The sequence below is a fragment of the Podarcis gaigeae genome, assembly GCF_964106915.1.
Source record: "Podarcis gaigeae genome assembly, chromosome: 2".
Classification (NCBI taxonomy): Eukaryota; Metazoa; Chordata; class Lepidosauria; order Squamata; family Lacertidae; genus Podarcis; species Podarcis gaigeae.
This window is the reverse complement of record NC_139679.1, coordinates 113,336,440-113,359,828: the sequence shown is the minus strand read 5'-3', so window position 1 is coordinate 113,359,828 and position 23,389 is coordinate 113,336,440. Positions and strand designations below refer to the sequence as shown.

The following is a 23,389-nucleotide window of genomic DNA, read 5'->3' as shown; positions in this document are numbered from 1 at the left end:
CTCCCCCCCTCCCTGTCTGCAGTGTAGCTGCCCACTGGGCTATGAGATATGGCTAAGGTGCTGTTTTTGTTTGAAGCTGGCTCCAACGTGAAACTGAACATTGTTCCCCAGCTTTTCAAAAGAAAGAGAATTGTGGTGGATTTACTATTCCAGAATTAATTATAGTGTAGATATAGCAAAAAAAGAGAGAGAAAGCAATTTGGAATAGTCGGATGAAGTGTTTCTGTACGTGCTTGTGCAGTGACTTACATTGTACACTTGTTTTACTTGCAGTGGTTTACAGGCCTCTCAACCTCTGTCAAGGATGAAACATCTAGCAGTGTCTCCCCAATAGAACTTGAATTGTAGGCAGCATGACATGGGGAGAGATGGTCTTTCGGCTAAGCAGGTCGAAAGCCATCTAAGGCTTTGTATATCAAACCCCAAGCACAAAATTGGGCTTGACAGCCAGTGCAGGTCTTGGAGGGAAGATGTTCCCTTTTCTTGGGTATAAAAATCCTGTTGCCAACACCCATTTCCAAATGAACTGAAAGCACATAAACTCTGAGCTAGCAAAATTCATATATTTCTACTTGTTATCATTGCTCTTATATGAAAAGATGCACAAACGTTTTTTTCCAGATTAATTTTTTATTGATTTTCAGTAAACATACATACATTCATAAATTACACAAATATAGGTTACATATTTAATTTAGGCTCTATCATGCCTCTGAGTTCCCTTCATTTCTTTGGTAAGTATCAAATAAAATTCTAATGTCACGTACTTTATATATCATATTATGAACTACACGCTGTAAGAGTTATTCCAACCCTACCAGTGTCTTCAAAGATTTACAATTGTTTCTTATATACATTCAAATATTTACTCCAATTTTCTTGAAACTTCTGCTCGTCCTGATCTCTTAATTTTCCTGATAGTCTGGCCAATTCTGCGTAGTCCATCATTTTAACCTGCCAGTCCATTATATTCGGTATTATGTCTGTTTTCCAATTCTGAACTAACATATTTCTGGCTGCTGTCGCGGCATATAGAAAGAGGTTTTTATCTTTTTTTTTCAATTTCCTTTCCAATCAATGCCAGTAGAAAAGCTTCAGTTCTTTTTGGGAAAGTATATTTAAAGATTTTTTAAAGTTCGTTATAGATTAATTCCCAAAAGCCCTTCACTTTACTACAGGTCCACCACATATGGACAAACTTTAACATTCTTTCACTGACTGCAGAATGAAAAATCTGATGACCTCTGTTTTACCGCAGTCCAGAACCTATGAGGTATTGGCACATCCTGCCCTTCTTGTTTGCCATTCAAGAGATCAGTCGGAATCCCAGGCTCCTGCCCAACATCACTCTGGGCTACAATCTCTATGAGAGCTATTTCAAAGGAAGAATGGCTTATGAAGCTGTGTTAGACCTGCTGTCTGGTGGGCAGAAGAATGTTCCAAACTACATCTGTGAAAGACAGAATACACAGCTGGCCGTTCTAGAAGGAGGCGACTCTGCTCTTTCCAGCCTGATTTCAACCATTCTGAACATTTATAAAATCCCACAGGTATGAATTGGGGAAAGGTGGGTGGATTGGGGGCGTAGCCTACTTCCATATTGCAGTGTCTCTCCACCAGTTGCGTCAGGCTATATGCAAAGATATATCTTTTTCCCAAGGCTTTCCTAGATCCGTGCTTATTTTCTAGGGGAAAAGGTGCCAGAACTCAATATAAGTATCGCACTTCTAACATATTCTCTGATGTTCCCTCGTCTTCTCTAGATGCGAACTGGAAGTAGGCGATCTTACAAATGAAACTGAGTGCACCACACACTGGAATATTGGTCAGAAAGTCTTAGTATTGTAATGCAACAGGTGAAAGGAACATTAGAAAACAGGACAGAGCACTAACATTACAATGAGGAAAACGAAGAGAATATTCCCCACGTTTGAATGAACCCTTTGACTACCAGGTCTAGGCTACTGGTTGTCCTTTAACAGTGTTGGCAGAGCAGAAGGGAGGTGGGACTAAGCTGCCATTATGGAGACTTGCAACTGAGCAGTTGTTTCCCAACTCCTGAGGAGACCACCCATGTAAGACCCCCCTGGCCTTTAGTGACACATTAGAGAGTAATGGCAGCAGAAAGGACTAGTGCGTATTCCCACGGCTATTGGTTTACCCGACAGGATTGATGCTATAACCTCCCTAAAATTACACAAGCAGCCAGGATGAATGGTCAATTAATAGGTCACCTGAAAGTCTTTTTGTAGGTAGAAGGAACAGAGGACATAGGGAAGCTTCATGGTTTCAGGTTTTTAATTTGGGGGTGGGATACCAATGCTGCATTAAACTACATGACATGTTTGTGTATATGTAAGTTTGCTTTATACAAGCTGTATATATGTAAAGAGGGGAGCGGAGAATAAAACTTGGCTCTCAACTGCCCAGACACCTAATCAATCATCATGGTGAATATGTTCCTAGTTATTCATTTAAGTTAATACAGAGTTGCACTTGGCCCTGAAAACAATTGAAAAAACCAAACTCTTTCTTTCTTTTCCTAGATCAGCTACGGTTTTGTTAGTCATGAATTTACTGATAAAACTCGGTTCCCTTTCCTCTACCGGATGGTCCCAAAACAAGAACCTCCTAACCTGGCTATGGTCAAATTGCTCCTGCATTTCAAATGGACGTGGATTGGTCTCATTGCACCGGACAATGACAGTGGAGAAAGGTTCATGAGGACCTTCACAGCTGCGGTCACAAAGAATGATATTTGTGTGGCCTTCTCAGAAAGTATCAAAGAAACTGAGGCTTATAATTCAAAGCACCTGTATTCATTTCTCATGCAGAGACAAGTCAATGTCGTTGTCTACCATGCAGATTTTCGATCTACTATAGCTCTCCTTGTGCTTATGACAACCGTGGAAAAGACCCTTAAAATAACAGTGGGGAAGGTTTGGGTCACAACAGCTTTGCAGGATCTCAGTATGAGTTTGGCATCTAACAAAGATCCTCAATGTGTCCCTGCTTCTTTGTCCTTCTTAATCCAGACAAGGAGAAGAACAAAGTACAAAACATTTGATCCATATGCTCTTGAAATCCGCCAGTTTATAAAGACAACATTTAAGTGTTCTGTTTCAAATAATTCTGCCAGAGTCCAGAAAAGATGTAGAGAGAATGCAAAACTGGGGACCTTGTCACGAGAATTTACTGAGAGAACGCTGTCTCAAGACAGCTACAGTATTTACAACACTATCCAGGCCATGGCAAGTGTCCTGAGTGCTGTATACTCTTCCAAACCAAGCCAGAGGGCCATGGAGGGAAGCAGCAAGATGGACCTTCAAAGACTACAACCATGGCAGGTATGATCGTTTCTCTGGCACATTCTCACCCCTCAACTGTGAGTCAGAAATTAAATTCTAATTTGAGGACATATTCAAGGTGTGGTTGGTGGGGATGTTTTGAACCCGTAATTGAGGCAAACCCATTTTGGTAAGTTCCCAGCGTCTCACCCTTGTAAGTGATCATTTAATTGGACATAACCAATTTGAAAATTGAAGACAGGAGTGCCTGGCATGCTCTGGTCCATGGGGTCATGAAGAGTCGGACACGACTAAACATACAACAATTTAAAATTGGGAGAAGAACACTGCGCAGGCTCCTGGTATCATCTCCTTTTAACCTAACAGGAGATACTTTATTACTTACCGTGACATCTTGTATTTTGGGCAAGAGTCCAGAGGGCCAGAGAGCAGGAGGGGGAGGAAGTGGAGGGGCACCCAAATACCACGGGGTGGCTTACTACATTTGGAAGTGAAATGATTCTCATATTCCCTTGGCACACCTGTGTGCGACACCTAAGACCTTGAAATCCGGAGCCCAAATAAGAGTCCCATCTGAGTCTCTGGGACTACACCTTGGGAAACTAGAGTTCTTAGTGGGCAAGGCTCATGTACGCTACTTTGTTCCTCGTTTGCTATTTGTGTGTGTTTTCCTGTACCATTTTAGCTGCACTCTTTCCTAAGAAACCTCCACCTTTACAACTTTTCCATGGATGGAGCTTATTGGGATGAGAATGGGGAGCTGGCAGCTGACTTTGACATTGTCAACTGGGTGGCGTTTCCCAATAAGTCCCTTGTTGGGTTGAAAGTTGGGAGTGTAGAGAGATCAGCATCTCCAGAGAAAATCAAGTTTGCCATTGACCAAAATGTCATTGTGTGGCCCAGATGGTTCAATCAGGTGGGTGAAATAATTAATCACAACTTTTTCTCTTTGATGCCTCAGACCAAGGAATACTATGCTCTTGGCCAGTCAGCAGCAATCTTACACCTGCATAGCTTATTCTGCAGTTCTAACCTCATTGTTTGATTCAATCCTAGCTGCACTCTATGGCTCCTATCCACAAAATCCTAACATCTTCTGCTTGATGCTTTTTCTCATTTTGGCTAGAACGTGCCTCTTTCAAGGTGTACCAAAAACTGTCGTCCAGGATATGCCAAGGCCATTAAGGAGGGAGAACCAATCTGCTGCTATGCCTGTGTTGAATGCATGGAAGGAACAATCTCCATTCAGGAAGGTAAATGTCCCTGAAAGGATATTTAAAAGAGGGTGTTGCCTTTTCATAGTACAAAATCTCCTTCATATTCCAAAAACCTACAACCCAAAATACAGTAATCAGATAAGAATCACAGAATAATATAGTTGGTATGTAGTAGATTATGGAATGTCATGGCTATAATATTTATATTGGCAACACTGAAGTCACTCTTGTGTTTTTCAGATGCAAAGCATTGCAACAAATGTCCAGATGATCAAAATTCCAATCTACACAGAGATCAGTGTGTCCCCAAGATTATACATTTCTTGTCCTATGAAGAACCTTTGGGGATGATCCTGGCTTCTTTTGCCCTGCTATTGTCCCTCACTGCTGGTTTTCTTTTGGGAATCTTCATTAAACACTTTGACACACCAATAGTCAAGGCCAACAACCGGGACCTCACCTACTTGCTCCTCGTCTCCCTCCTGCTCTCCTTCTTGTCCTCCTTCTTATTCATCGGTCGGCCCCAGAAGTGGACCTGCCTTCTCCGACAAACTGCCTTCAGCAACATCTTCTCCGTGGCCGTGTCTTCCCTGTTGGCAAAGACTATCACGGTGGTGGTGGCATTTATGGCCACAAAGCCAGGGAGCCAGATGAGGAAATGGCTGGGCAAGAGCTTGGCCAACTGCCTGGTCTTGTCTTTTTCCAGTGTCCAAGGGGGCATCTGCATGGTCTGGTTGGGAATGTCTCCCCCCTTCCCAGACTCCGACATGCACTCCCAGCCTGGGCAGATCATTCTGCAATGTAACGAAGGCTCTCTTGCCATGTTTTCTTCTGCCCTTGGCTACATGGGCTTTCTGGCGGCCGTCTGCTTCACGGTGGCTTTCCTAGCCAGGAAGCTGCCTGGGGCCTTCAACGAAGCCCAGCTGATCACCTTCAGCATGCTGGTGTTTTGCAGTGTTTGGGTGTCCTTTGTGCCAGCCTACCTGAGCACCAAGGGGAAATATATGGTAGCTGTGCAGGTCTTCTCTATCTTGGCCTCTAGTTCAGGGTTACTGGGTTGCATCTTTATCACCAAGTGCTACATTATCATCCTGAGGCCGGATCTGAATAAAAAGGAGCATCTGATGGTGTAATGTAAATATGGTTTCCAATATTAGTACATTTTTCATAGCACGGCATTAATAAAATCAATATACATGCCAGCAGCATTCATTCCCTGACTATTTCTTTCCTTCACGTGAATCAGAAAGGAAACTGGTCTCTAATGACAATGGGATGGTCGGAGCCCTTTTCTTTTAAATATAGACATTCCCACTTTATTCCTATCTGAATCCAAGTAGAATCATGTTAATATTATAGGGTTTTATTCAACTAATGCACCTATGTTTTCACCAGACCCATTTTGCAAGGTCTGATTTCAGGGTGGAAATAAACATGCCGCTAAGGAGATTGCTACAGCAACCCTGGTATTCCTCCTTGGATGTCACAAACTGGTTGGCTGTGGGGTAATAGTTGCAGGTCCCAGCTTGGGAAGGAGGCTCAGTGCCTAGGGATTAGGGGTGAGACAATGATGAATGGTCAGAGGGAGAAGACTGTGGGGAGGTGTCAGAAGCTGTAGAGGTAAACAGGGCTTAGTGAGCAGGGGGGAGTCTGTAGCAGAGAGCAATCCAGAAAGAGGCAGAAGCTGGAGGAGGAGAGGAGGGAGGCAGAGATGAGTTCAGCTGGTGAAGAGCCATCAAACATTAATACATCAAACATTAAAAGCTTCCCTAAACAGGACTGCCTTCAGATGTCTTCTAAAAGTCTGGTAGTTGTTGTTCTCTTTGACATCTGGTGGGAGGGCGTTCCACAGGGCGGGTGCCACTACCGAGAAGGCCCTCTGTCTGGTTCCCTGTAAACTTGGCTTCTCACAGTGAGGGAACCACCAGAAGGCCCTCAGCGCTGGACCTCAGTGTCCGAGTAAAACGATGGGGGTGGAGATCCTCCTTCAGGTATACTGGATCGAGGCCGTTTAGGGCTTTAAAGGTCAGCACCAACACTTTGAATTGTGCTTGGAAACGTACTGGGAGCCAATGTAGGTCTTTCAAGACCCCGGTGTTATATGGTCTCTGGGGCCGCTTCCAGTCACCAGTCTGGCTGCCGCATTCTGGATTAGTTGTAGTTTCTGGGTCACCTTCAAAGGTAGCCCCACGTAGAGCACAATGCGGTAGTGTCTCCCCTTCCTGCTCCCTACTGGTTTCCCAGAACCAGGAGAGGCATGAAGAGAGCAGAGGAGATGTTAGCTTCATACAGACACGGTCTCAGATTGCTTGAGTTGGCTGGGGCAATTGTAGGGATGTCTCCACAACTGCCTTACTGGGGCAAGACCTGCTGGAGAAGAGTTGCTGCGCTTTCTTCTTCTTCTTCCTTGGCGATCACTCGTAGCCAAGTAAGATTGTCTTCCTTAAACAAGGTTCTGAGTCTGTAAGTGACTGTGGAGGCCATTTCTGGATCCACATGTCCTTCCACAGTAGGGACATTGGTTCCTGGGCGGGAGTTGATCATGGTGTGGATTTGCCAAGTGTTCCTTCCTCCTAGCACGTTTCTCCCTTGCATCCTGAGTTTGAGTGTCTTCAAAGCCCATGGCACCTTTGGTAAAGGCTGTTCTGCAACTTGAGTGCTCACAGGCCAGTGTTTCCCAGTTGTCAGTGTTTATACTACATTTTTTTAGATTTGCCTTGAGACAGTCTTTAAACCTTTTTTGTTGACCACCAGCATCACGCTTTCCATTTTTAAGTTCGGAATAGAGTAATTGCTTTGGAAGATGGTCATCAGGCATCCATACAACATGACCAGTCCAATGAAGTTGATGTTGAAGAATCATTGCTTCAACACTGGTGATCTTTGCTTCTTCCAGTACACTGATATTAGTTCGCCTGTCTTCCCAAGTGATGTGTAAAAATTTTCGGAGACACCGTTGATGGAATCTTTCGAGGAGTTAGAGATGGTGTTTATAAGTGGTCCATGATGATCCAGCAAGTGCGAATTGCTGCGCACATTACACCTGACACTCCTGTGCAGATAAAGAGCTAACTGCGGCTGATAAAGAGTTAACTCCAGCTTGCTCAGTGTTCTTTCCTGCTGGCTCACTCCTCTCATTGGCTGATGGAATTAGCTGACCTCTCCTCACCCTGAGTGCTGCTCTGGGGTTTCTCCTGATCCTCCAGAGCTGATCTGGGAAAGGCCAGTTGTGGTAGCAGGACTCCTTGCAGTGGCTCCCCCTAGCACAACTATTTACTTGAATGCAGCCCTCAGAAATTAGAGTATATTTGTTTGTATTTATTATTATTTATCTTAACATTTTCTACCCTCCTTATTTTTCCAAGGAGACATATTTACACACCATAATGAATGCAGAATAAAACAGACACAATCCTTTAAAAGTGTTGAGGAATTTGCAGCAGGGCCCCAGATGATGACAGGACTATGTGGGGAGAGGCAGATGGTGTTGGGATTTTGCATTCCACCTTAAGTTGCACAAACGGGATTGTTACGTGTCACATGTCTGTTTACATTCCAGCACAGTTTGCTGGCATAAGCGGAACTTCCCTTCCGCTGTGTATAGCTTTGGCTTTTGACTCTCTCTCTGAGGAGCCGGCAAGGAGAGACGACATGTTTCTTTGTCCTGATTTATGCTTAATAAATCCATAGCTTGTAGTATGTATCCACAAGCCTCACGCCTCTTCTGTTTGTGCAGTTTGCTCTGCTGATATAGTGTGCTCATGTCAGCACACATGAGTCACTGATTGACATTGGAGCCAGAGGTCAAGGGATCTTCGCACGATCCAGGGGGGGGCTAAAATACCCAATTTCCATGCTGTTGATGCCACTAAAGGCACGGAACCTTAAACTGAGCCTGGAATATAATTGGCCGCTGATACAAATCCCATAGTACTGACATGATAGACTCAAAATGCCTAGTTCCTGTCAGCATTCCAACAGCATCATTCTGCACTGGCTGAAGTTACCGACTTTTTTCAAGAGCAGTCCTATGTAAAGCACATTACAGTAGTCTAATCTGGAGGTTACTAGAAGATGAGTGACTTTGGCACTGTTCACCTTTGTCCGTAAGAGCTATAAGGCGAATGCTGCATGCACTGTATCTCCAAGCAGTGAGAATGGTACCTGGAATAAAGGTCACTGGAGACTGGTGTCTTTTATGGTATATATAGCATTATTTGCACATATGTACAACCTAGGCATAAGATGGAAGGGCTCACAGCTGTAAAGACTTTTCGCAGGGGAGAGACATGCTATTTTGCTGTGAGCATTTTCTTTCCTCCTGTTGCGCTCTTCCTGTGTTCTTGTCTGCAAGGGACTATGGTTTCCAGACAGTCACCCATCAGGCACTGATCAGACCCAGAACTGAAGGAGCATCTCCACCCCCAACGTCCAGCCAGACACTGAGGTCCAGCTCTGAGGTCCTTCTGACGGTTCCCTCCCTGCGAGAAGGGAGGTTACAGGGAACCAGGCAGAGGGCCTTCTTGGTAGTGGCATCTGCCCTGTGGAACACCCTCCCATCAGATGTCAAGGAAATAAACAACTATCTGACTTTCAGAAGAAATCTGAAGGCAGCCCTGTTTAGGGAAGTTTTCAATGTTTTATGTTTTTAATACTCTGTTTGGAGCTGCCCAGAGTGGCTGGGGAAACCCAGTCAGATGGGCGGGGTATTATTATTATTATTATTATTATTATTATTATTATTATTATTAAACCACTTAGCAGGGGGTTAACCAGACTGGGATAGGTGGGATAGCAGGCTTGTTGGTTTTTGAATGTCTGGTATAGAGTTTTGTTGTTCTGTATGGGGCAATGACAATAAAGATTATTGTATTGTATTGTATTGTATTGTATTGTATTGTATTGTATTGTACCGTACCGTATCGTATTGTAAGAGGAGAGCAGCTTCTGCTCCCACTCTGGGGCCTTGTTTGTGTCTGCTTCTACCCCTTTAAAAGCTAGCAAAGGCTAGAGAAGATGCCCATTTTATTCACACGGATCCTGGGCTGCTCTGACCCACAACTGGGCAGAGGTGCAATGATAGAAGATTCACAGGCCAATTTTCAGCCAAGGTCCTCAAAGTAGCTTACAACAGGGGTTCTCAAACTCTCCCATCACCCTCCATGGCCACTTGAAAATTGCTGAGGGCTTTAGCAGACCACTTAATTGTTTCCTCCACCCCCCAGTTTGTTGTAGCCTTTGCAGTGTTCTGTTCTGTGCATGAACCTTAATTGTATTTTTATTGCTTCTTTTATAACTTACGTTTTGCATTTTATCACATTCCGCAGAATTAAGGCCGCAATACAAAGAATTGCAAGGAATAAGAGCAGGAACTAAAATACAACTAAAAATCAATGTTTAATGGGATGGGGGTAGCCTCTCCCATCTTCACTCATTCTGAGAGCTGGCTGAATGGGAGATATGATAGCCATCTTCCAATATCTAAAGGGCTCTTCGCATGAAGGAACAAGCTTGCTTTCTCCTGCTCCGGAGAGTAGGACACGAACCAATGGATTCAAGCTACAAGAAAGGAGATTCCGACTCAACATCAGGAATAACTTTCTGATGGTAGGAGTATTGTAAGAATTCTAAGGTCCAGTGGCATAGCGTGGGGGGTGCAGGGGGGGCCGGCCGCACCGGGCGCAACATCTGGGGGTTAGGGTTAGGGGGCGCAAATCCACGGGTTAGGGGGCACAAATCCACAGGTTAGGGGGCGCAAATCCACGGGTTAGGGGGTGCAAATTACTTGCCTTGCCCCGGGTGCTGACAACCCACGCTACGCAACTGCTAAGGTCTCAAATATAGAATAAATATTCATAAATGCGCACATATCTAAATATATAAACCATGTGTCTGAAATAGTACAGGGGAGCAATCCTGATGCCATTTTGACTCTCCCAGTGACCTCAAATATTCCTCTGCAGTAAAGGAGGCAAATGTCTTTTTGCTTACACAAGGAGAAGGGGACGACGGAGGATGAGATGGTGGGACGGTGTTCTCGAAGCTACCAGCATGAGTTTGACCAAACTGCGGGAGGCAGTGGAAGACAGGAGTGTCTGGCGTGCTCTGGTCCAGGGGGCCACGAAGAGTCGGACACCACTAAAGGACTAAAAAACAAAATGTTTATTGAGGGGTCAATAAACCCCCATTGGCTATGCTGCTCCCCCATTGGCTATGTCCATGTTGAACTAAATAACTCTCAGGTCCCTTTCAGCTCTACAATGCCATGCTTCTATAATGGGGTTTCCTATTTCTCGCAGTCTTTTTCAATGCAAACTGTTCTTCCCGTTTCTGGCCAAGGGACGGAACAGCTCGGAATGCCAGACATGACAGTCCCCTAAAACAGTGTTTTTCAACCACTGTTCCGCGGCACACTAGTGTGTCGCGAGATGTTGCCTGGTGTGCCGTGGGAAAAATTGAAAGATTTCAAAATAAAGTATTTTATAATTTTTCATATTTCTGTTTACTTACTATTTTATAATAAAGTAATTATAAAATACTTTCTTTGTGTTTATTTGATTCCTATTCAAGAGAATTACTTTATATATAGTCAATATAGGCACAGAGTTAATTTTTTTAACATTTTCTAATGGTGGTGTGCCTCGTGATTTTTTTCATGAAACAAGTGTGCCTTTGCCCAAAAAAGGTTGAAAAACACTGCCCTAAAATAAAACATCTTTGTGTGTGCGCGCAATGCGCGTTGAGAGGGAGGCGTGATCTTGCTGCGCTCGGCTTTCCAAGGGTTAAAAATGAAGTGCTCTGGATTCCTAGAGAGGAAAGTTCCATGGTCCTCCAGATCAAAAGCCCCTCCCTCCAAAGTCCCTTCCTGCAAGAGGAGGGGGGCACGGCTTTTGTGTCTCTCCTCTCTAAGTGCTGCGTCGTCGGCGGCGGCGGCTTAAGGGATCTGGTGAGTCTTCCCTCTCTTCTCCAATAGTGTGCATTTGGGAGAAGTGGCGGGTGGGGGGGTCCCAGGGCTGCAGGGGGAGGGTGCATGCCCCCCCCCGGTCAGCTAATGCATGGGGGAAGCCCCCTCCAAGACACAACCCCCAAATCCGGGAGCAGAGGTTCCTCTCCGCTTCCCCTCTGCAAAGCCAGACAGGGGGCGAGTTTTACATTTAGGTCTGCAACTGTATACTTCTGTATTTGTATCAATTCGCAGCTTGGGGAGGGATATTGGGGCCAGGAAAAAAGAAAATGGAATGCAAATAAACCGATGAATGAAGAAGTCACATTTATTAACAAGGATCACAGGAATAATAAATGATACAAAGAGAGAGAGAGATCAAGCCTTCCCATGTCGTTTGCGTATCACACACACAAAAATAGCACAATAAATTTTGCAGCAATATCTACAACATGTGGTTCGTTTTCAGTGGTCCGTGTAGAAGTTCTTGGTTCGCGAATTAGTTTAAACAAAGCCGAAAACAAAGGAGGGAACAGGATAGAGCAGAGTTTACAGCATCACATAGCCAAATGCTATATCTAGAGACTCAGGTTAATTATGTATAATAGTGATTTTTCCTCTTATGTTACCAATGAAACAATATGAAGTGTTGGTCTTTTGATGAATATGGGGGGAGGGGTGTCGAAGTGAATATAATTTAAATTTAGATCAACCAGATGGAGCCAAACGCTGATTGTGTGTGTGTGTGTGTACGTGTGTTTGAGGCTTTATTTTATTCTCAGGATGCTGTAATGTCTGTGTTTAGTTATGCAAAAACTCTTGCCAGCCTAGCAGTTCGAAAGCACGTCAAAGTACAAGTAGATAAATAGGTACCACTGTGGCAGGAAGATAAACGGCGTTTCTGTGCGCTCCGGCTTCCATCATGGTGTTCCATTGCGCCAGAAGCAGTTTAGTCACGCTGGCCACATGACCTGGAAAGCTTTCTGTGGACAAATGCTGGCTCCCTCAGCCTGAAAAGCGAGATGAGTGTCGCAACCCCATAGTCGCCTTTGATGGACTTAACCATCCAGGGGTCCTTTATCTTTTCGGGTGGGTTAAGCTATATAACATTATTATTAACCCCTAACTCTAATGCAAACCCGTTCTTCACCCGAAATTCCCAGGGCAGATTACGACATTAGAACACAGTATTAAAAACAGTTTTTTAAAGAAACTGTTTTACAAGCACAGTCCTACAATCATAATTACAGTACTTCTTTACTTGTCCAAGTGCTAGAAAATGAGATGGAAGTGGGGGGGGGGGGATGTGCAACTGAAGTGGGGGTGGGAGAGAGAAAGAAACTTTTTAGGACCCTGAGGTTAGGATCCACATTATAGCCTAGTGTCCAAATTGAACTAGGTAGAATTCACTCACTTGTCAGTCACAGTTCTGACTCTGTTCATTGACTGAAAACACTGAAAGGCAGGAGCAACCCTGGAGAAAACTGGACACCACCCACACACACACACCCACACCACTGATTTGCAGCACCAGACTTCTGGATGGAATGGGGAGGTTAAAGGGGGAAAGTAGTTGAAGAGGAAGAACTTACCCAGTTCACCAGATTACGAGTCTATCGCTCTTAACCATTACACCACACTGGCTCTCTTAGTTGGTCTGATGTGAATGATTTTTATGCTAAGGGGAGGCTGAAGTTCTGTTTATTTTTGTCTATTTGTTAATTGGGGGGGGTCTGAGTGTTGCTTTTTTGTTATTTGAGTATGTTTTGTTGTGACGTGGGGTTTGTGATTTCAGCTCTCTTGACATAATATGCTGGAGACAGCTCTCTAGTAACACTTCTTTATTAAAGCAACAAGACTAGAACCTGAGGAGGGGAGAGCTACATTTATAGGGACAGGGAACAAACTAGAAAGGATACATTTTGGAGGGAACAATATCAGGCAATCACAGTCCTGCCTTTTGGAGGCAACCAATAAGACAGAGGATCCAAATACAGCAGCTTAAATGAACCAATAGTAGCTGTACCCTCTGGAACCAAAAGGCAGTTACTTTACCCTAATGCAAATACAGACAATAATAATACAGATATAAAATCCTTTGACTCAATACACAACACGTTTTTTGCATTGATTTTATGTTATATGAAATATTAATATATTATATGGTTCCCCCATCCCCCCCATGGTAATACGTACAGTCATACCTCAGGTTACAGATGCTTCAGGTTGTGTTTTTTCGGGTTACGGACTGCCGAATACCCGGAAGTTCCGGAACGGGTTACTTCCGAGTTTTGGCGGTCGTGCATGCACAGAAGTGCCGAATCGCAACCCGCACGTGTGCAGACACGCTGCTGTGGGTTTTGAATGCTGTAGGTTGTGAACATGCTTCCCACACGGATCACATTCGCAACACAAGCGTCCACTGTGTTGCGTGTGTATGTTTGTTTGTTTTTTGCATATGCTGTAAGTTGCTTGGAGACCTTTAGGTGACAAGCAGCTAATAAGTCTAACAAATGAAATGAAATGAAGTGATTCATCTCATAGAAATTGCTTGAGTTGCCTGTACATTTTGCATTGTAGCGTTCTTTCTTTCTTAAGAAAGCTCAGAGTGCAGGCTATGGTGCAACCCAGGTCTGGTTCCTAGCCGGACTTTTCCACACCTGCTCAGGGAACATTTTCCTTCTCCTGACAGTGTATTAATTTTATGATAATGTAATTGCTTTGCAGAACTTGCTGGCACCCTTAATTGGGAGAAGCAAGACGTGGCAGAAGACAAAAGAATTCCTTCAGATCTTCTGGAGTCTTCCTGAGAGCACAGATGGATGAGCAAGACTCGCCTGGCCCTCGAGAAGGAAGAGGCAATACCATACAAAACGGGAGCACCGGGGGATTCTGGGAAAATTCAGTGCAGAAAATCCTGGGTGAGGAGGACACCCTCAGCTCAGATGTGCAGAGCCAGCAGTTCAGGCAGTTCTGCTACCAGGAGGCCAAAGGACCCCGAGAAGTTTGCAGCCGACTCTACCACCTTTGTCGTCAGTGGCTGAAGCCAGAAAGGCATACGAAAGCTCAGATGCTGGACCTGGTGATCTTGGAGCAGTTCCTGGCTGTCCTTCCACCGGAGATGGAGAGCTGGGTGAGGGAATGTGGAGTGGAGACCAGTTCCCAGGCGGTGGCCCTGGCCGAAGGTTTCCTCCTGAGTCAGGCAGTGGAGAGCAAGCAGGCCGCACAGGAGGTGAGAGAGACTTTCATCTTATATATATAATTTTTATTAATTTTCAAACATATTATCATGCATTCCACAAAGTTTCATCACTTATACAATCTTTTTGGACTTCCATCAGCACCTCTGATGATCTTCCATTTTTATAATTTGTTCTGCATTTCTTAAATTCATATTGCCTTAATTATCTTAACTAACATCATCCTTTTCATTCAATAAAGCAATAATTCCAATTATTAACCTTACAAAACTTCCTGTAAACCTACAAATGTAATTTGGTCATCATAACTACTTTTCAAATAGTCCGTAAATTTACACCAATCTTCCCTGCGGCGGGGTGCGCTCCCGCTGCTCGGTCCCAGCGCCTGCCAACCTAGCAGTTCGAAAGCACCTCCGGGTGCAAGTAGATAAATAGGGACCGCTTACCAGCGGGAAGGTAAACGGCGTTTCCGTGTGCAGCTCTGGCTCGCCAGAGCAGCGATGTCACGCTGGCCACGTGACCCGGAAGTGTCTCCGGACAGCGCTGGCCCCTGGCCTCTTGAGTGAGATGGGCGCACAACCCCAGAGTCTGTCAAGACTGGCCCGTACGGGCAGGGGTACCTTTACCTTTTACCTCTGTGAATCTCTGGTCCCGCCGGTTTCGAATTCTTCCCGTTTGTTGATCTGAGAGAGACTTTCATCTTGATGGGCTCAGAACATGAGGAAAGGTACCCCATGAGTCTCTACTGATCACCTGTCCTTTTTTGGAAAGCATCCAAGGAATGGTAATCGGATATACCTTGCCTCTGCTGTTCCTTTTCTAATCATTCTCCCCTTTCTTTGTTTGCAATCCTTGTTGCTAATTTAGGGAGCGAATCTGTTTGTAGAATTGTGCATGGATTACTCTGAGGCAGAGACATTGGACACCAGACAGAGGCTACTGGGTAAGGGTGAATGATTTTCTCTCTCTCAGTTTGGTCGCATTCTGTTGATTTTTGTTATGTACTGAAGTTCTTGCCCTGGGCCAATAGGGGGATACTGTAGATAGTTATGCAAATAAGGGATTGAAAGTGACGTTCAGTGATTGGATAGTTACAGAAAGTGGTTACTGTTGCGTTGTAGTGGAGCTCTATATAAGCAGGCTGGCTGAACCCTTCAGTTCAGTTCTTTCCTGGCCTGTGAATAAACAAGAGCTGTTTGAAGAATCGCTGTGTCATCTGATATGTTCACCCACAACTTAACAATTTTGAAACTAATCCACGGGTTCCTTTAATCTTTTGGGGGAAGACACTTTAAGCCACGGGCCCCAAGGAGAGGGGATGTATTTTTACACAACTAAAATATGAAATGGGTACAAATGTCAAAACGCCCTCAGCAGGTGAGACTTTTTCTAAGGCCCATTTGTAGGTTAAGAGATGCACCGCTTAACCTTTGAGAAGCATGCACTAAAGGCTCCCCACCTGCCCTTGTTTTTCACAGGTGACAGAATGATGCTGGCAAGACCTTCTCATCCATCTTTTCATCGTGGCAGAGAGGAACCAGCTCAGGTAGGGGGAAGGAGCATTGTGGGAGAAGAGGCAGTGGACTAGGGCAGTCAGCGCGCCACTGGGCCCAAACAAATCTCTCTCCCCTGGGCTTCTGTCAGAGCTTCCCTTAACAATGGCTGAAAAGGCCATTCATGGCGGTTTATGTGCTGAGAATAAGAAACAGCCGCCTCACCGTAACTAGCTTTCTAATTGTCGCTAGTGTTTTATTTATCAATAGTTGAAGTTTTTATTTATATGTTTATCGTTTAATGCTAAAGTACGCTTCTATGCAGTTTTACAAACCATGAAAAACAGTGGCCAGGATTCACCTAACCAGCTCCATCAGTTGCAAAACAGGGCTTTCCCCTTCCCCCCATGCACTCCTTGAATTTTATTTATGCATTTATTTATTTATTTATTCATTCATTCATTCATTCATACATACATACCCCGCCCATCTGGCTGGGTTCCCCTAGCCACCCTGGGTGGCTCCCAACAGAACATTAAAAACACAATAAAACATCAAACATTAAAAACTTCCCTAAACAGAACTGCCTTCAGATGTCTTCTAAAAGTCAGATAGTTGTTTATTTCCTTGACATCTGATGGGAGGGCATTCCACAGGGCAGGTGCCACTACCAAGAAGGCCCTCTGCCTGGTTCCCTGTAACCTCACTTCTCGCAGTGAGGAAACCACCAGAAGGCCCTCGGAGCTGGACCTCAGTGTCCAGGTAGAAAGATGGAGGTGGAGACACTCCTTCAGGTATACTGGGCTGAGGTCGTTTAGGGCTTTAAAGATCAGCACCAACACTTTGAATTGTGCTCAGAAACGTACTGGGAGCAAATATAGGTTTTTCAGGACCGGTGTTATATGGTTTCGGCTTTAGGACATTGGGAGGGTACCCCCCACAGAACAGCACAAGGGGAGAGTAGAGAGATCTTTCCACCTGGCAAACTGGAAAGCTTGCACAGACAGTATGATTGAGGAACACAATGTGGAGTTCCATTTACACAGATTAATAAACATCATTAAAATACACAATAAAAGAATTCCATTAAAATGTTAAAATAAACATCCAACATGTGCAGCAAAACAGTATCATTAAAACAACATAGCAATTACCAAGCAGAAAATAACAGAGAAATATGTAGCAGATAATCTTTATGCTGTCAAAGAGGAGGATATTTCCCTTTTTCTTTTAGGGTCCAGTGCGCTTTGAAGATGTGGCTGTTTATTTCACAGACGAGGAGTGGGCATTGCTGGATCCTGACCAGAGAGCTCTGCATAACAAAGTCATGGAGGAGAACTGTGGGATAATGGACTCTCTTGGTAAGGCTCCCTGTTGGATCGTAGTATCTGTTTTGAAATTCAGTACGTATTTCCATGTCATGAAGTGCCAATATTTTGACGTAGCTCAACAGTGCCACCCAAATCATTTGGGACACTAACACCCCCACAGCTAACCTTGAATGGAAGGCTATCTATTGTTTCGTCTGTGAATATTCTTCCTCTGGTTATGCCTTTTTAAACAGTCTGCTCTGAACCAGCCCACCCAGGCCTTCAGAGTTGAAGAAACTTCTATCAAGTTTTTTGTTTTTGCTTCTGTCAGTTTTTGGTTGACCAAAGAAACTACTGACATTGAAGATGGAGCAGATTCCACGATGGGGCCAAACAAAATCCATCCCAGGTTTTTCAAATCTCTTTTTTTTAAAAAAAAAAATATTTATTAAGATTTTGGAAATTACAAAAAGAAAAAAGAAAAGTTAAACATAGAAAAACAGAAACAAAAACAAAAACACTACATAAAACATTAAATTAGCAAAACAAAACAAACAATTAAAAACACTTCCAATCTTTTCGATCTTAACTTTCATACACTTGTTTCATTGACTTCCTCAACGCCTCCCTTTTTGTATTCCACTTCAATTAACTATTTCAGCAAGTCCTTTCCATCTTCATCTATTTTCTGTCTTATAGTTAATTTTAACATATTGTAACCTAGTTTTTTCCCCTTTTAATGCATTAACCATCTATCTATACCTAGTTCCTTCTCAGGTTTTTCAAATCTCAGGTTCCCATAAATATGTCAGCTAATGGCAGTCAACAAAGACAGTGAACCCTGTAGTAAGATCTCACATCTAACTCCCTTCAGTTCTTCCTCTTTCACAAGTATTAATTAGCAGTGTTCAATAATTTGGGGCTACATTATTTTCTTGAGGCTCTAATCCATTTCTCCACTTGTTGCAGGTGGGGATGAATTGGAAATTAAGAACAAGGTAGTTCACAACAAAATCCACACAGTGGAGAAGCCATCTAAATATTTGGAATGTGGAGAGAGCTTCAGTCAGAGCTCCCATTTCGCTTCCTATCAAAGAAATCCCCTTGGGAAGAAACCCTATCAGTGCTTGGAATGTGGAAAGAGCTTTAATACAAGCAGAAACTTCCGTCGACATCAAAGTATTCACCGTGGGGAGAAACCGTTCCATTGCCAAGAGTGTGGGAAGAGCTTCAGTCAGAAAGAAAGTCTCACTTCCCATCAGAGAATTCATACAGGGGAGAAACCGTATCATTGCTTGGAATGTGGAAAGAGCTTCAGTCGAAGTCACCGCCTCACTTCCCACCAAAGAACACATAGTGGGGAGAAACCATATCTGTGCTTGGAATGCGGAAAGAGCTTCAATCGGAGTGACCGTCTCACTTCCCATCAGAGAATTCATACAGGGGAGAAACCATATCAGTGCTTGGAATGTGGGAAGAGCTTCAGTCAGAAGGAAAGTCTCACTTTCCATCAAAGGATTCATACAGGGGAGAAACCCTATCAGTGCTTGGAATGTGGGAAGAGCTTTAACACAAGCACAAACTTCCGTCGACATCAGAGAATTCACAGCGGGGAGAAACCCTTTCAGTGCCAAGAGTGTGGAAAGAGCTTTAACACAAGCACAAAATTCCATAGCCATCAAAGTATTCACCGTGGGGAGAAACCATTTCAGTGCCAAGAGTGTGGAAAGAGCTTCACCTGGAAGGAAAGTCTCACTTCCCATCAAAGAATTCATACAGGGGAGAAACCCTATCAGTGCTTGGAATGTGGGAAAAGCTTTAATGCGAGCACAAACTTCCGCCGACATCAAAGTAGTCACCGTGGGGAGAAGCCGTTTCAGTGCCAAGAGTGTGAAAAGAGCTTCAGTCAGAAGGAAAGTCTTCTTTCCCATCAAAGGATTCACACCGGGGAGAAGCCATATCGTTGCTTGGAATGTGGGAAGAGCTTCAGTCAGAGCGCACCTCTCACTTCCCATCAGAGAATTCATACAGGGGAGAAACCCTATCAGTGCTTGGAATGTGGAAAGAGCTTCAGTCATAGGTCCAATCTCACAGCTCATCAGAGAATTCACAGCGGGGAGAAGCCATACCACTGCATGGAATGCGGAAAGAGCTTCAGCCAGAGCTCCTACCTCACTTACCATCAAAGAACTCACAGTGGCGAGAAACCTTATCAGTGTTTGGAGTGTGGGAAGCGATTCACCTGGAAGAAAAGTCTCACTTCCCATCAAAGAACTCACAGCGGGGAGAAACCCTATCAGTGCTTGGAATGTGGAAAGTGTTTCAGCCAGAGCTCCAATCTAACCACCCATCAAAGAACTCACAGTGGCGAGAAACCATATCAGTGGCTGTGTACGGATTTAATTTTAGGAGACTTTCATTAGTATGCAGGTGAGGATTGCAATGGTGTTCTTGTCATTTGGCCACCCGGCACAGAAGTTGACCTTGTCTCTCAAAACCATGGAGTGCATAGTCAGTATTTTTTCATACCATGTACCTAGATCTGTGAGGTGCAAGCCGTTGGCCAAGATGTGATTTGGCAACACTCAGCTCTCAATGCTGAGCTTTCCTTTGAAGACGCTGACGTAGTTCCACTTCTAGAGCCTCCAAATTGCAAATTTGTGGTGCTCCTGACCTCCGCTGTCCTCCTCAACATGTCTAGGGTGGTGGTGGTATCAACTGAAGCTCTTTCTGGTATCTGCTAAACGCACACAGGACATCTGTCAAAAACTCCACAAGTTTTCCTCTGTGAGAAGGTTAAGTAAAGGATTCCCCTGTCCTCCTTTGATCATTCAAAGTACATAATGAGTGCATGCCGGGAGCAAAGAACTGTATCTATGAGGAAGAAAGAGTTCTCTTAACCACTACACCACACTGAGAGCCAGTGTGGTGTAGTGGTTAAGAGCGGTAGTCTCGTAATCTGGGGAACTGGGTTCGCTTCCCCGCTCGTCCACATGCAGCTGCTGGGTGACCTTGAGCTAGTCACGCTTCTCTGAAGTCTCTCAGCCCCACTCACCTCACAGAGTGTTTGTTGTGGGGGAGGAAGGGAAAGGAGAATATTAGCTGCTTTGGGACTCCTTCGGGTTGTGATAAAGTGGGATATCAAATCCAAACTCTTCTTCTCTGTTCATTGAATCTCAAAGGTGGTTGGGAGCAACAGGAAGCAAATTTGTTTGCTTCAGCCAACTTCACTTCTCCTCTGCGCATGTCAAGACACATGAAAGGAGGCTTAAATTGAACCAAGACTCTGAACAACACAGCTCACCCCAGTGGCAGCATCCGACTCATTTTCCCATGCCGTGTGGATAGGACACCAGATCTTGACTCGTGGGACATTTTTGTCAGTGTCTCACCTATATTCCTTGAGACTGATCTACTTCTGATCTACTTCTGATCTACTTCTGATCTACTTCTGATCTTGACACTGATCTACTTCCTGCCCAGTGTTAAACTGAGACTCATAACGGACGAGGTGTTGTTGAAACCATGCTGAGTGGCAGTGTGTCCAGTCAAGGTTTTGTGACCCTCTTCACGAGGCCTTGTGCCCCACAGATTGTCAGCTCTAACACTCCAAAGAAGTCTTGCTCTTCTTCTCAAGATTTGAAGCCACTTTGTCCAATGTATATCTTTTGTCTGTGTGTGTATCCTGGCTGCCAATCTGTATCACCTGTGGTCCCATCCCTTCAGCTATTATTGAATGTGGATGTATCTATTGTAACATGAACATACACTACAAAATAGTTGAAGGTTCCTTCTGTTTACATACACTGTTAATGGTATACTAGGTTGTGAAGCCCTCCCCAGTGCTCCGGAGGATCTTCAGAAGAACGCGAAGGCTCCAGGAACTCCTGGTGAACCCTGCTCTCGGTCACTCCTTAACTGAAATTCCTCTCAGACTATTGCTGCACTCTTTTGGTACCTGCTTAACATACTTGTTAATCAGGTATGCCTTTCCAGAGGCATAGATGTAGATGTGTTTTAATCTTATACTGGCAATTATAATATTTTAAACTGTTTTAATTTTGCCTTTTTATTTCAAACGTTTTACTTGTTTTCAACTTTTTAATTGATAATTTTAACCTTTCTAGTGAACCACGTAGATGTTTTGTTACCATCAAGTGGCATATAGGTTTTATTAAATAATAATAAATAAAGGTCTGTCCTTCCCCCAATTGTAAGGGTTTTAGAAACCTACTTTGGTTTTTTTGTTTTTGTGGAACATTTGCAATACAGTCGTACCTTGGATCCCCAACGCCTTGGTACTCGGACATTTTGGCTCCCGAACATCACAAACCTGGAAGTGAGTATTCCGGTATGCAAACGTTCTTTGGAACCCAAACATCTGGTGCGGCTTACACAGCTTCTGATTGGCTGCAGGAGCTTCCTACAGCCAATCAAAAGCCGTGCTTTGGTTTCCGAACGTTTTGGAAGTCAAACGAACTTCCAGAACAGATTCCGTTCGACTTCCAAGGTACAACTGTACTTTATATAAAAGTTTGTGAGTTGTTTTTCCTGGTATCATTTCATGGAATAAGCACCATCTATGGAAAATGGCTTCCATCTTCCAGCAACTTTTTTGCTGATGGCTCTGTGCTCTGACCTGTTGTTATTGTTGATAATATTTTTTCTTTTTTTGTATCCAATTCATTAGTAACTGAAAATAGAAAGATGCCCCTCATTTATTTTTATTTTTTGAAGGAATGACCACGGTTTGCTTTTGGAAAGTTCTCAAAAGTATAAATTTGGATCATTCACACACTAACGTGGCAGCTGGGGCTTCCAGGGGAAAAGTAACTCAAAAGATACAAATATAGAAAGGAAAACCATAGGGACACCTTTCTCAAAAAAATGCATTGGACTGTGCCTGCAGCATATGTTCAGATTTGGTCAGCACGCGAAGGACTATGACCCTCTAGTGTTCTTAGTCGGTCTCATATGTTTGGAAAGATAAATCTCTTGCTGCACCACATCCCTGGAAGGCAAAAGGATACAGAATTTATATATCTAAATACCCTTACTCCTCATATAAATTGCCGCTGTAGAATCCTTTGGGAGGAAGAGCGGGATATAAATTTAATAAATATGGTATTGTACTGCGTGGCAGCAAATTGTTACACAACTGAAAAACAAAACACCGTCATAGTTCCACTTCACTTTGCAGTGAACAAAGGCGTGAACCACCCTGAGACCTCCGGGTATAGAGCGGTATATAAATTCAATAATATTAAATAATAAATACAGGCAGGTCTTTGCTTTCCTTCTTTTCAGCCCAGCCGTATGATAACGTGGCTTCAACAACAGCTATCCTGAAGGAAAAACAAGCCTGCATTTGATTAGAAATTGGGAGAATTTGTACACTTTCTGAGGCTTTACTTCAGAAGTGTCTAATCTTCAGCCCTGAACCACAGCTTACACCATCCCTGACCGCTGGCCATGCTGGTTTGGGCAGATGGAAATTTGGATCCCACAACATCTGGAGGGCCAAAGCTTCCCCATCTTATACTCTACTTGACTGGAAGCACGAATTGGTCACTGAAACCGGCATGCCCAAACAGATGAGCTATGCTTGACTCTTTTGCTTTGCAATTACAGTGGTATCTCGGGTTAAGTACTTAATTCATTCCAGAGGTCCGTTCTTAACCTGAAACTGTTCTTAACCTGAAGCACCACTTTAGCTACTGGGGCCTCCTGCTGCCGCCGCCGGAGCCCGATTTCTGTTCTTATCCTGAAGCAAAGTTCTTAACCTGAAGCACTATATCTGGGTTAGTGGAGTGTGTAACCTGAAGCATATGTAACCTGAAGCGTATGTAACCCGAGGCACCACTGTACAGTGGTACCTCGGGTTACATACGCTTCAGGTTACAGACTCCGCTAACACA

The 23,389-nt window shown here is 44.0% G+C and overlaps 3 protein-coding genes across 3 annotated transcripts in view; 2 read left to right on the top strand and 1 right to left on the bottom strand.

The window, feature by feature from the left end:
* The window catches only part of LOC310837988 (E3 ubiquitin-protein ligase TRIM11-like), a 1,016,249-nt gene that overhangs the window by 814,334 nt on the left and 178,526 nt on the right, over nucleotides 1-23,389 (bottom strand). The window lies entirely within an intron of this gene.
* Nucleotides 3,132-5,658, top strand: LOC310837740 (vomeronasal type-2 receptor 26-like; the record flags this gene model as incomplete). The annotated part of the gene is made up of 4 exons (XM_083724792.1): nucleotides 3,132-3,347; nucleotides 3,994-4,224; nucleotides 4,435-4,561; nucleotides 4,766-5,658. The coding sequence occupies exons 1-4, from the start codon at nucleotides 3,249-3,251 to the stop codon at nucleotides 5,656-5,658; spliced, it is 1,350 nt and encodes a 449-aa protein (XP_083580918.1). The 5' UTR covers nucleotides 3,132-3,248.
* Nucleotides 11,366-21,704, top strand: LOC310837354 (uncharacterized protein). The gene is made up of 6 exons (XM_083723806.1): nucleotides 11,366-11,471; nucleotides 14,196-14,700; nucleotides 15,536-15,611; nucleotides 16,147-16,214; nucleotides 17,396-17,522; nucleotides 18,441-21,704. The coding sequence occupies exons 2-6, from the start codon at nucleotides 14,287-14,289 to the stop codon at nucleotides 19,892-19,894; spliced, it is 2,139 nt and encodes a 712-aa protein (XP_083579932.1). The 5' UTR covers nucleotides 11,366-11,471; nucleotides 14,196-14,286; the 3' UTR covers nucleotides 19,895-21,704.

What these genes read in the sequence shown, in the direction of transcription:
- LOC310837354 (XM_083723806.1), top strand. Translation starts at nt 14,287, where the DNA reads ATGGATGAGCAAGACTCGCCTGGCCCTCGAGAAGGAAGAGGCAATACC. An exon ending in CACCAGACAGAGGCTACTGG is followed by an intron (nt 15,612 to 16,146) that starts GTAAGGGTGAAT and finishes TGTTTTTCACAG; the next exon opens with GTGACAGAATGATGCTGGCA. An exon ending in TGGGATAATGGACTCTCTTG is followed by an intron (nt 17,523 to 18,440) that starts GTAAGGCTCCCT and finishes CACTTGTTGCAG; the next exon opens with GTGGGGATGAATTGGAAATT.